This window comes from Myotis lucifugus, unplaced genomic scaffold, assembly GCF_000147115.1.
Source record: "Myotis lucifugus unplaced genomic scaffold, Myoluc2.0 scaffold_26, whole genome shotgun sequence".
NCBI lineage: Eukaryota > Metazoa > Chordata > Mammalia > Chiroptera > Vespertilionidae > Myotis > Myotis lucifugus.
In genome coordinates this window covers 4,778,673-4,791,609 of record NW_005871074.1, presented here as the reverse complement: position 1 = coordinate 4,791,609, position 12,937 = coordinate 4,778,673, and the positions used below count along the sequence as shown (strand labels likewise).

The following is a 12,937-nucleotide window of genomic DNA, read 5'->3' as shown; positions in this document are numbered from 1 at the left end:
AAAATCCCCCCCTGACGTATACTAGATCTCTCTTGACTTAGAGAGAGGCTCAAAGTTCCCGAGCGAAACTCTGCCAGGCTATTTGAAAATGTGCACACCAAGCTGCGGTGCGAGCCCGGCCCGGGAGTGGCTCCCTCGGTGTCTTGTTGAGCTTCCGCACTGGCTGCTTATGGAGCTCTGTGCCCGTGGGAGACCGCCCGAGATTGAAGAGCGTGGCTTTATTGAGTTGATAACGCTTCGCAGATACGTATCTCGGAGCTCGGTTACCCCTGGGCGCAGGCTAATCTGGTCCCGGGAGCCTCATGGTGGAGCTTTCACCGCCAGACCCAACCATCCCATTCACTAGCCACCCTCCCAAACCCCCGGGTGATGCTAAATTTATCTCATCTGAGGCTTCCTTTGCGGTTCAGGAGATAACAGGTTCGGCATGGGTCTGATTCCTCACCCAAGCTAATTGAACTGGGGGCCTTTCTCAGGGATCAGTTCAAAACCTTGAATACTAATACTCTCTAATGGTCCTGGGATCTTGACCGCCTACCTGTAACGCTTGTAGAGTTGGGGTAGGGGGAGAGCTAGTCTTATCTCTGAGTGGGGCAAACTGACTAGTTAGGAAAAATTCATTCTCAAAGCAGACTCCTTCTTGCCAGGTCTTGGATTAATTATTTCAAGAGGCTTTTGTTTTAAGGCAAGGTTTGGGCAGCATGTGTAAGAATGCCCTCCCCCACCCCCTTCCTCTTGCAAGTAGTATCTAATTTCCTGACAGTGAACCAAGCTATGTGATAGGCGGGCATTGCGGGAGAGGGGGCGGAAGACGGGGGTGAGGCCGAGCTGTGTATCCCGGCATCTGGGAAAGATTCCCTCGGCTGGGAAGGAGGCATTTCCCAGAGTCTGGTCTTTCTTGGCCAGCCCTTCTCTTGACGTCATTCCCACTCCCAGCCCACTCACGGAGATGAAACATTCTGATGTCAGGGCTTGCATAGGTCGGCTGAGACAATGGGGAAGAGACTTCAGGAGAAGAACCGGGGGTGGGGGGTGGGGGGTGGGAGGGGTTGGGGGTTGTCAGGCACACTGGCCTTTCTTCTGAGCAGCCCTCTTTCAGAGAGGTTCTTAGGCCAGCAGAGGACATGCTGCTTTCTCTGTTCACTTCTTAGTGACTGAGAGATCCTGTTCTTTGACTCCAGTGAGGAAGCAATCCCTCTCCCCCACGTTTTGTGAAAATCTCTGAATTCCCCTCTTTCCTGGGTTTGGTGTTCTGTCCAACTTTTAGAGGAAAACTTCACCATCCAAGCAAATGGACCATCTCTTGGCTATGAAGCTCTTCTTACCTACACCCCTATCCCATAAGAGTCCTAAGCTCAGTGACTCAATCCTGGGTTATCAGACAAGAGAAGATGATGAAGATGGACTGCTGAGGCCAAAGTGCCTGCTGAGTGCATACACAAATCCTCTACAATAGCTACTGTCACCCCTCTGCGAGCTCCCAGAATAGGAAACCAAATGAGGTTCTTTGGAACCCCAAAGACACCAGGATCCAACCTGTGAAAGAATGCATAGAGAGCCAAGGCAGATTGGCGGTTAGGTCCTCTTATAGCATCAAATAGTGTTGGGGGCAGGGAGGGATGGAGTTGTTCTTGTTGGGAGGAAGGCCTCATTGATATTGCGGACACAGTTTCTTGAAGGGAAGCCCTAAAACCCTTTTCCAGAATAGACTCAGTCCACCATGATGTCTTCAAGAAAATTTGATTTCCTTTGGCCCATCGAGCAAATATTTGAGTGGAGGGGTGGTGAAAACTTTCTAAATCCTGCTGGAGACTAGAAGCAAGGGCTTATTGTTGGGTATAGCAAAGTTTAGTAGCTAATTATTTCATTGTTTTCAGCTTAATAAAAAAATCTTTCAGGATAAGAATTACGTCTTGTTTACCCACAATGTGTAGGTCATTGCGTAAATCAGGCCTTCAACAATACTTGTTCATTGACTGGTCATCCATTCAGCTGAGGGCAGTTTCTAGGCAATTTTCCCAAACATCAGTCTACTTCGGAGTGTGAGTTCTGCCAAGGGTGCCAGGTTTTGAGAAAATTAGGAGTTATTTATCTGTTAACTAGTTTTTGAGAACCAGCCAAACACTAGACTAGGCACTGGAAAATATCCAAATTGCTTTCCTCAGACCTCAGAGCATTCAGGTTGTTAAGGACTTTCATCTCTGATCTTAGGATTATAGTTGCACCTCCTCTGTGCTTCGTTTGTATGGTGAAACCTTTTTGTCTGGCCCTTGCTGGTTTGGCTCAGTGTTTAGAGTGTTGGCTCTCAGACTGAAGTATCTCAGGTTTGATTCCCAGTCCAGGGCACATACCTTGGTTGCAGGGAGGCAACCAATCAATGTTTCTCTCTGTCTCTCTCCCTCCCTTCCACTGTATCTCTCTTCAAAAAAAAAAAAATCAATGGGAAACATATCCTTGCATGAGGATTAACAAAAACAAAACAAAAAACAAAAACACCTTTGTGGCTTTCTTCTTCCCTAGAAGGTAAAACCATCTACTCATTTTTTCCTTGATTTTATCTTCAGTTTCTATCATGGTACTTGTCATATAGTCAATGCTTAATGTATGTTTGAGTGAAGTTGATGCTAGGAACAACTGGGCAATGTAAGACAATTACTAAGTATTCAAGAGCCAGAACATGTGATAGAGCTGTGAGCACATAGAATTCTGGGAAGAGAAGGTCACTGGAATATCACAAAGACCGAGTTTGGTGGATTTTAGGAAGGCAGGGAGTTTCAGGCAGGTAAAGCTGATGAACAAAGGCATGGAGGCAGTGAGTACAAGGTTGGGCAAGAAGTAGTGAGGAGACAGGCCCACATGGGGTGGTGCTGGAGGACATTGGTGGGAAGGTTAAGAGGGGACCCAGTGCACACATGGTTAGGAGGAATTTAAGCCAGTCATGAGTTTGGGAAATACATCATAGAAACAGAGTAGGAGGATATGAGAGACATGTGGGCTAAATTAGAGGAGGGACTAGACATCAATTAGGCGACTGGATAGGGACTTGGAATAGAATTGGGCCGAACGTCTGTTTGGAATAGGGACTTGGCAATAGAATTGGGCACAAAATATGAAAGAGGTTTGGAGGGAGGCTCATTATATGGTCACTGGATCGATCTAGGGGATGAAGAGAGGTATGAGAAGTACATCAAAGATGACTTCATCTTTCAAGCCAGACTTCTGCTGAACTGTAGCTCTGGTAATTATAATGCTGAATTCTGAAGTATATATTAATGGGTTCTGGCTCCTAACCAAAATGTCAGGAAAGTTCCTAAAACCCATGTTGAGGGCTCACGTACAGAGGCCTTTGGAGCTAGGCCTTGTTAACTGTTGGAATATAGACAGTTCAATGATTGAGTCTTTTTGAAATTAAACTGGTAGCATGAGAATATGCCTGGGATGTAGCAGGTATATGGTAAATTCTCGTTTGCTTGTCTCACCACATTCTGAAACAAGAATGTTATGCTTATCTTTTGGATCACTATGGTATTTTTGCCTGCAAGCATGAATAAACACTCAACCAGCTTATTGCGTATATCCTGTCTTCCCCCCCCCCCCTTTTTTTTTTAAATATTTTATTGAGTTTTTACAGAGAGGAAGGGAGAGGGATAGAGAGTTAGAAACATCGATGAGAGAGAAACATCGATGAGCTGCCTCCTGCACACTCCCTACTGGGGATGTGCCCGCAACCAAGGCACATGCCCTTGACTGGAATCAAACCTGGGACCCTTGAATCCGCAGGCCGGCACTCTATCCACTGAGCCAAACCGGTTAGGGCTTTCCCCCCCTTTTTCCTTATGGTTAAACATTACAGGCAATGTACTGTCAGAACCAGTAGTCCCAAGATAGAGAATGGCTCCAGGACTGGCTAATCTAGCAACTCAACTGATAAAATCTTTCCTCCTCTTTGTTTCCCCTGCCACAGGCTTTATATTGAACTGCTCTCCAGCTATAACTTGGCTGCCACCAGGACAAGTGTTTTGAGCAGACATGACCAAAAAAAAGAGAAAAGGCTTCCCTTTTTTAGCAGACATTTCTCTGTGTTTCATTGGCCAGAATCCTGTCACACACCTACCTCAACACAAAACCCTGGCAAGGGGAAGACGACTATCACAGTTGGTAGACCAACCAGGATACCCCTGAGGTCATGTGAGAAGGGAAGCAACTAGTGGCTAGCCCAGCCGTGGGCAAACTACGGCCTGCGGGCCGAATCCGGCCCGTTTGAAATGAATAAAACTAAAAAAAAAAAAAAAAAGACCGTACCCTTTTATGTAATGATGTTTACTTTGAATTTATATTAGTTCACACAAACACTCCATCCATGCTTTTGTTCCGGCCCTCCGGCCCAGTTTAAGAACCCATTGTGGCCCTCGAGTCAAAAAGTTTGCCCACTCCTGGGCTAGCCAGTGCTTCCCGCACTGAATGCATAGGGCTGAGGACCTTGTTAATGTGTAGATTCTGATTCATTTCTTCTGGGGTGGGCCCAATACTCTGCATTTCAAGTAAGCTCCAGGGAATATCATTGCTACTACGAGACTGCACAGTGAGGCTTTGAGTAGAAACCGGGACAGTAGACAGTAAGAGTAAACTGCAACCCCCACCCCACTTTCTGGAACTCAGCCTTGGAATGAATAATTTCTATTCTGGTCCTATTGCAGCTTGTCTCCTGGAGCAGGTGGCTTCATAATGACAAATGACCTTTGGGGTTGCACTTTGCAATTTACAAAGCATATTTCTTTTTTTTAAAATATATTTTTATTGATTTCAGAGAGGAGGGGAGAGGGAGAGAGAGATAGAAACATCAATGATGAGAGAGAATCATTGATCAGCTGCCTCCTGCATGCCTCCCACTGGGGATCAAGCCTGCAACCCAGGCATATGTGCCCTTGACCGGAATCAAACCCACAACCCTTCAATCCACAGGCCGACGCTCTATCCACTGAGCCAAGCCAGCTAGGGCTACAAAGCATATTTCTTAATGCTGGTTCTCTATGTATTTTTTTTTTTTTGTCCTCTCTGTATTTTCCTTGTTTTCACATAACAGAGTGAAGCTTAGTGAAGTAACCTCATAAAAGGTCACATAGCTAGGAAGAGACGGAGTTTAGAGCCCAAATATACGTTTCCTCACCTAAAGTTCTTCATTTTGCTGCTGCACCGTACGGGCTCTAACTGAAGGAAGTATTTCCATTTTTCTGCCCATTGCCTGAAATCTTGACACCCTGCCCCCCACCCCTCCCCGCCCCACCTTCCAAGATGGGGAATGCAGCTTTAAGTACTGTGTGTAGTAGTCCATTTCATAGATTGGTTACTTGACCCATGATCACATAGCTAGTAAGTATTAGAACTAGAACATGAACTTAAGCCCCAGAATCAGAGGTTTAGGAGCCCAGAGTCTGCCAGTTCTCTCTCCCATCTTTGCTGACACAGAGTACATCAGCCCCAGAGGTACATTTCCCACTAGAATAATATTATTTTTCCTCCCCCTTTCTCTGCAGGGTGTTTCTGCGGCCTGGGACTGGTTAGTACTAACAAGTCCTGCTCAATGCCACCCATCAGTTTCCAAGACCTTCCTCTGAACATCTACATGGTCATCTTTGGTACAGGCATCTTTGTCTTCATGCTTAGCCTCATCTTCTGCTGTTACTTCATCAGGTGAGTGACTCACTGGCTGACCTGGAATGGGGGAGTCCGGGAGGAGGCAGCCAGGGGTAGGGTGAGCTGAGCGAGGCTCACAACGGTCACTAGCCTCCAGCGGGTGTCCTGCTTGAAAGACAGGACTTAGCCAGTCCTTTACTGGGCCCACGAGGCCTGGTGTTTCTGTTTACATCAGCCTATCAAGTTGTCCCAGAGCATATAAGGTCACTATGGGTTGGGCTGCATCCTGCCTCTTGGCCAGTTATGCTAAGGTTGCCTAGACTTACTGTCTGACAAAGTAATGTCATTGATGGCCCTTTAACTGTCTCTCTTCCCACTCACACCCGCTGGGTAGCCGGGGATAAGTAGGCATGAGCTACACCAGTGGCACGTACCTCTGCCCTCCTGGGAAATCTTTCTATGTCCAGCAGATGCTAATATTAGCCAGCTGGTGTCTGGAGATCTGCTTGTTTATTCTGCCTTGGAGCCCTTATTTTTGAGAGTGAAAAAACTAAAAGCCTCCCTTCTTGCACAGGGACCCAGGGAACGACTGGAGTTTCTCCAGGAACTGTTTCTTCTCCTGTTGATAAGACATGGGAACTGTGGCTATTTCCTACCAAAAATGTGGGACATAACTGGAATTTAGGCTGGAAATTAGAGTCGTTTCTAACAAGAGCACTCTTTTGGTGTTAGTCATTCTTCGCTGTATATTGAAAAGTGCTGAGCGCCTCTGACTAGCAGAACATGCTAGAGCCATTGTGATAACTAACCCCCACAAATGCTTGAGTAGATGTCAGCTGGAGTCTAGGCTAGTGTCTGATCAAATCATCTAAGAAGATGAAATTAAGACAGAGGAAGAACGAGATCTGGTTCCCTACGGAGGTGTCCTGGTGGATTTGAGTCCTTCACCCAGAAGGAGGCTAGAGAAGGTGCTTGTCCTATTCTTCAGGCTGGAAGATCTCTCTCTAAGAGGAGGAAGTGCCTGCAGGCCTGCTCCCCAGTGCTCTCGGTTCTTTCTCAGAACTTTAAAAAGTCCCTACGACTAGAATTTTCCACTGAAGCCACTATCTTCTGTAAATACTTTTATTTTTTTCCTCTTGTACAATTGTGTCTAGAATTTGCATCTCACTATTAAGTGGGGGGTGAGGATAGGTTTCTAGTATTGCCCCACTCCCTCGCCTTTCCCCAAACCTGAGTTTTGCTCCTCAAATTTCCATCTGCCTGACCACCAGCCACTCCCATCTCCTCATATCAAGCAATTTGTGCAGTTCCCCAGAGACTGAAGGTGGACACATTCTAATACCAAAGATGATTTGTGTATGATGCTGGAGGAGTCTGTAAAGCCAACTCCACTTGGTCCCTTTACACACACACACACACACACACACACACACACACACGAGCTCACATATGCCAAGCTGCAAAGGTGACCAAGTGAAGAAATCCTAGAAAATCACTCTGGGCCACTAAGTAGATGACCACCAGGGTTCATTTCCTAATTTTGCCCCTAATGGGTGTAACCTTAGATTTTTAGCTATTCTTTACCAAGTGCCATCTGCATGCCAGACATCATGGTTAGCATTTTGTAAAATATTTAGCTCACTTAATCCTCAGAAGATCCCTGCAGTTTAGGTATGAGTCCACTTTATAAATGTCTGATTCTTACTCCTTGACTGTGAAGTGGAGGGGAACTGTGGCTGTGGCCACCTCTTTACAGCTAAAGATTGGGTGTCTGCAGAAGGAGAGGCTGGGAGCTGGGGATGGCTGATTAATTTTTGTTTGGCTGGCCTGAAGGAACAGAGCGACAGAACCGCACGGTGCCAAAAGCTTTCCCGTGGCAGGGCTGCTCGGCACCACCTGTCCCTTCTGCCGTCATCTGCCCCTGCACCACCCCACTCTGCTCTGCAGCTTGCTCCGAGCCAGCCCACCCTGCAGTCTCATGGTTCCAGAGGCTCACTGGTGTGTGGCAGCCTGTGGGCGTCTATATATAGAAAGACACACAAGTGCAGAAGCCACTTCCTCTCCCTGCTTCTTGGTTTCCTCCTCAGCCAAAATAGGCCCATGACCCCTGCTCGTGACCTGGTGAGCTCATTGGCCAACACCAGTCTCCACTCCCAGCTCCCCCGCACTCATTCTCCCCCGGCCCCCAAAGGGCTGATCTCTGCCCTCCACAGGATGGAGGGGCCGGTGAAGTACACACAGGCAGGAAAGGAACAATTATTTTCAGGACCTGGCTGCATTGTTTGTTCCAAAAGGGAAAAGAAGCAAAGGGAGAGCTCACTGGCAGTGGCTGGAAATGGTGTCACTGAAATCAGGGTATTTTTAGCTACTTTGCTCACCCAACAGCTGAAAGGGCCACCTGTCCAATGTTGTTGGCACCATATCCCCTGCTGGGATGGCCCGGCATCTTTGTTTTCTTGTTTTGTTTCCTTTTGCAACCTGTTTGGCCCCATTTCATCACACTCTAAAGCTTCCTGATCCAGAAATCTGCATGCAGGCTGCAGGTGCAGCTTTAAGCCCCTCAGTGTTCTGAGCGTCCTGGGCTCTGAGAGGCAGGCTTCTGGAGTTTCCTCGGATAAGACCATTAAAAGGAGGGCACCCCAGGCATCCGCCCGTACAGCGCGGCGCACACGACACAATAGCCATGTTGCATTGAGGCTCACAATTATGTGTGGCATCCCCTCATTCTCTGGTTAAGAAGCAGGCTCCTCACCGCTTCCTTAGTCACTCTGCTCATACCTGCTCAGAGTGGCTGTCTCCCTCAGAAGGTGGCTGTAAGCACACCCGACTGAACATTTCTTCTTCCCCAGTGTCTGTCGGCTGGCAGGTATGTAAGCTTTGGATGCATCCTTCCCGCCCTTCTCACTGGGACATGGGGACAGAGATGCCTGTGAACATATGAAAGTGCAAAGTCAAGGATGGAGCAGTGGGAGCCCTGAGGAGGCCTTTAGCCCAACCCTCCACTTTAGAAACCCTCCAAAGAGGGGAGAGAAAGGGGACAGATGTGCTGCCCAGGCCTCAGCCCCGTGGCAGGAGCCACTTGGATTGGAGTTCATTCTTTAGAGGGTCCAGGCACATATGGCCTGGCCAGGCCCCCGACTATGGTGTGTTCACCTAATTGGTGAAACAGGCCACATTTTGTGTTAAAGAGCTCGGGCTCTGTAATCAGATAGACTTTCATTCAAATGCTGCCAACTGGCTCTGAAGTTTGAGCAAGTTACTTCTCTGGACTTCCTTTCCCCTCATCTGTGGAAAGGGAAGCCTGTCCCTCTAAAGCTGTTTGGAGTCAGTGGCCATGTACATGAATATGTTAGTGCGGGGATGGGTGCACAGCAAGTCCTCGGTAATGGTGTGCCGTTGCCTTTAGTAACACGTGCCAGGTTTTGGCTCTTGGGAGAGGCAGCATGCAGGCCACCAGCTTGAAACAAAAAGGAGCAAACAAAGAAGGGCTCGCCTGTGTTTTCCTGGCACCGTGAGGGGAGAGTGCTGTTTCCAGAATACTGTGTTCTCCGGGCAGAACGTCCCCCAGGGCCAACAGACACTTCTTTCTTCTGCTTTCCTAGCTTAATGGAAATAGCCCTTTTAAGAATATCCAACTTCTCTACACTCGGTAATTGTTCATCTATAGGGTTTGGGAGCCTGCAGGAATTTACCTCCTGAGAAATGCAGGAAGAGGGAGTCCCCCAGTCGGTGGGACCTGCAGAAAATTTGAGGCTGTTGAGCCTGAGTCCTGAATTCACTCTGGGTGACCCACATAGGTCCAAACCCTCCCCCATAGGGTGAGCCACCCCTGTGAGGAGCACCCGTCCCCACCCCCAGAAGAAGCCAGGCAGCCAGCCTGCCCGCCTGCCTCTCCTACTTTGAATGGCTCTGTTGGTGCCATAGTGACCGCTTCTCTCCTTTTCTTTTTCTCCAGCAAACTGCGGAACCAGGCACAGAGTGAACGATACGGATATAAGGAGGTAAAGCACCTCATCTTTCCCTGAGACTTCCTCCTCTGCTCCTTGTCCTGCTAGAGACAGAAGAGGAGAAGAAGCTTGAGCTGTCCTGGCCTGGAATCCCCCTCAGCCTCCCCTCTGGCCTTCTCCAGGGTTAAATCCTCAAGTCTGGTTGGCCTAGGCCAGCCGTGGGCAAACTACGGCCCGAGGGCCGGATCCGACCCGTTTGAAATGAATAAAACTAAAAAAAAAAAAAATACCGTACCCTTTTATGTAATGATGTTTACTTTGAATTTATATTAGTTCACACAAACACACAAACACTCCATCCATGCTTTTGTTCCGGCCCTCCGGCCCAGTTTAAGAACCCATTGTGGCCCTCAAGTCAAAAAGTTTGCCCACCCCTGGCCTAGGCAGTGCCCAGAGCACCCCCTTAATGGGAGGGAAGGAGGGAGGGAGGGAGGGAGGGAGGGAAAGAGAAGGGAGAAGGGGAGGAGGATCCTGTGCAGAGCTGGGGACTTTCCTCATTGGTTGATACCACCTGGCCCGTGATTGGCTTCTTTGGACACCATGCTGCTTCCTTTGTTCCCAGGTGGTGCTTAAAGGGGATGCCAAGAAGTCACAATTATATGGGGTGAGTGTGTTGGGAAGCCAAGTGGGAGGGGCCCCGTGGGTAAAGCACAGGGCACCCTCAGCTTCCAGCCTGGGCCCGTTCGGGAACCTCTGAAAAGAAGGTCCTTTTTCCCTTGTATATTCACTCTGCCCTGGCAGACTATGGAACTAACTAGTGTGTCCATGCCTGTGGTTCCTCCCTGTCCCCCATCACTCTGCCCACACCCAACAAATCCTGGGTCCCCCTCCACACTGACTCTTTAGAAATAAGCCATTCCTCCTCCTTTCCCACCTGTGCCTGGAGGTCACCTAACTCGCCGCCCAAAACTTCCTTCCATAACCAGGACCTCCTGCACACAGTGTTTGTGGTTGTGTGGAGAAGAGAGCATCCCAGATATCACCAGACACAAGATTACTGAGAAATGGCCCCTGTTTTATCCCTGTTTTTAAATATATTTTTATTGATTTCAAAGAGGAAGGGAAAGGGAGAGAGAGATAGAAGCATTAATGATGAGAGAGAATCACTAATCAGCTGCCTCCTGCATGCCCCCTACTGGGGATCAAGCCTGCCCTTGACCAGAATCGAACCCGGGGCCCTTCAGTCTGAAGGTCGACACTCTATCCACTAAGCCAAACCAACTAGGGCTGCCCTGTTTTTTTTTTATATCTCAACAAGTTCAGATGTTTCCCAAGCCCTCTTCTAGAAGAGTAATTCAGTTGAGATTGAGGGGGTTCATATATATGGACAGAAGGCTGGATTTAAAGAAGGTAACAGACCACATACCCTCACCCTTACCTCTCGTTATTGAGACATGTCCCCTTGCTAAATGTGCTAGGCTAGAAAGCATTAAAAACCATTCTTCTAGAATAGCACTGCCCAATGGAAACCTGTGAAACTGGGGTGGCGATAATGTGTGTTCAGGGTGGTGAGTGGGGTTCTTGCCCGATCTCACACTGCCCCTGCCCCCTTGCTCTCCACAGCAGACCTGTGCAGTCTGTCTGGAAGACTTCAAGGGGAAGGATGAGCTAGGTGTGCTCCCGTGCCAGCATGCTTTTCATCGGAAGTAAGTATCCACAGTGGGGATGTGTGCCCGGGGGTGCCTTTTAAAAGAAATAAGCAGGAAACGTCTTCTAGAACCTACGATCCCTACCTCCTTCCACCTCCCCCTTGTCAGCGATGTCCTACAGCCTGTCTGGACAGCAGGCAAAAGGGAGAGGTTCGATTGCAGTAAGGATAGGATGGTCTGGGTCTGAGAAACAGCTGGACTCTGAATGATAGCCGGCCAGAGCAGGTTGGGATATCTCACGTCTTCTGCTGCCCACAGGTGTCTGGTGAAGTGGCTAGAAGTACGCTGTGTCTGCCCCATGTGTAACAAGCCCATCGCTGGCCCCTCTGAGGCCACTCAGAGCATCGGAATCCTATTGGATGAGCTGGTGTGAGGGCTGCCTTTACATCAAGGCCTGGAGAAGACGTCTTGCCTCATGGGTGCCTGGTCCCTCTGCACAGCTGCAATGAACAAGACTGTTGGGTGATAATGGTCATGCCTACCTGAAGGGGAGGTAGCACAGGGCTGGTCTCCCACCATCAGTGAGAGGCCAGACTTGCCCCTCCTTCCTGCCTCCTGAAGTCTTCCCTGCTACTCAGTATTGAAAGCATCACCCATCGAGACCAACGTATCCTGGTACTGGATGATTTCCCTGCCTGACCCTGCTCTGGGGGAAGCACACAGTAGAGATAGAGACCGTATGACCACAAAGCCCTAGAAGAAGGGATGAGATGGGCTCTGTCCTCCCCTGTGCCCCCCTCCTTCCATCAGAAGGTTAGAAGGGAAGGAAGAAAAGATCAAGGAACCAAGTGCCTCCAGTGGAAGTGAGGGAGGCTCTGTAGGAAGTTAGGAAGAGCAGGGACATATCAAAGCAAAGTCAATGTTTACATGGGACCTATGGGAACAAAGGCTGGCTGGCCAGCCTGGCTACAGGATAACGGAGGGCCATCCCTCCCCCTGCTAGGGTCTGCGGTGCTATCCATTCGCTCTCTTCCTCCGTCAATCTCGGAGCTTCCTAGTCCACGTCGGAGTCTGAGTGCCCCTCTAGAGGAAGGGCTTGTTTTACACTCACACGGATTTCCAGGGGCTTTTTCTAAAGGAGCAAAGGGGGCCTGGGGAAGGGGGTGTCTGAAGGTGAAAGTAGCAACAGACACCTTCTTCCCCCTTGTAAATAGTATTTTTATACTTCATCCTCACCATCTCAGGATTTATATATGGAATGGAGGGGGTGGGGGTTTCCGTTCCTCCCCAGAGTGGGTGAGGGTGGGAGAAGGTATGTATTTAAAGAAAATTAAATTTAATAACAAGTTTCTCTAACCTTTTGCCTGTGGTTGTGGCCTGTGTCTGTTGGCTTTTTTCCACCAACAAGGAACAAAGTTCTGTAACTGCTGCTTCTCACTTCCCCACATTCAAATCAAGCACATACACACACACACACACACACACACACACAGTTTCCTAATCCTTAAAAAGAAAAATTGGCGATAGATTACTGACTGTACAGCACAGGTTGGGACTAATGTCAATGTACTTTATGACCTGAATAAGCCAGGCTCATTGGATTTCTAGAATATTTTTAAAGAAAGTTGGTTTCTGCCAACTAAGATGTAATAGAATTCTACTTGTATTTAAAGCTGTTGTGTTCTTAACGCAACCAAAAAGGTCTAG

The 12,937-nt window shown here is 48.5% G+C and overlaps 1 protein-coding gene across 5 annotated transcripts in view; it reads left to right on the top strand.

Annotated features, from left to right (window-relative positions):
* The window catches only part of RNF122 (ring finger protein 122), a 13,471-nt gene extending 906 nt beyond the window's left edge, over positions 1-12,565 (top strand). The window contains exons 2-7 of one of the 5 annotated variants that reach the window (XM_023751869.1): positions 5,535-5,691; positions 9,590-9,635; positions 10,204-10,245; positions 10,905-10,991; positions 11,205-11,287; positions 11,549-12,565. In XM_023751869.1, the coding sequence (XP_023607637.1) occupies positions 5,535-5,691; positions 9,590-9,635; positions 10,204-10,245; positions 10,905-10,991; positions 11,205-11,287; positions 11,549-11,663 (530 nt within the window). In that variant the 3' untranslated portion in view covers positions 11,664-12,565. Of the gene's footprint in view, positions 1-3,160; positions 3,239-5,534; positions 5,692-9,589; positions 9,636-10,203; positions 10,246-10,904; positions 10,992-11,204; positions 11,288-11,548 lie in introns of all 5 variants that reach the window. The other 4 variants (XM_023751871.1, XM_023751870.1, XM_014453608.2 and 1 more) reach the window with 4 other exon arrangements.
* The last annotated feature ends 372 nt before the right edge of the window (positions 12,566-12,937 follow it).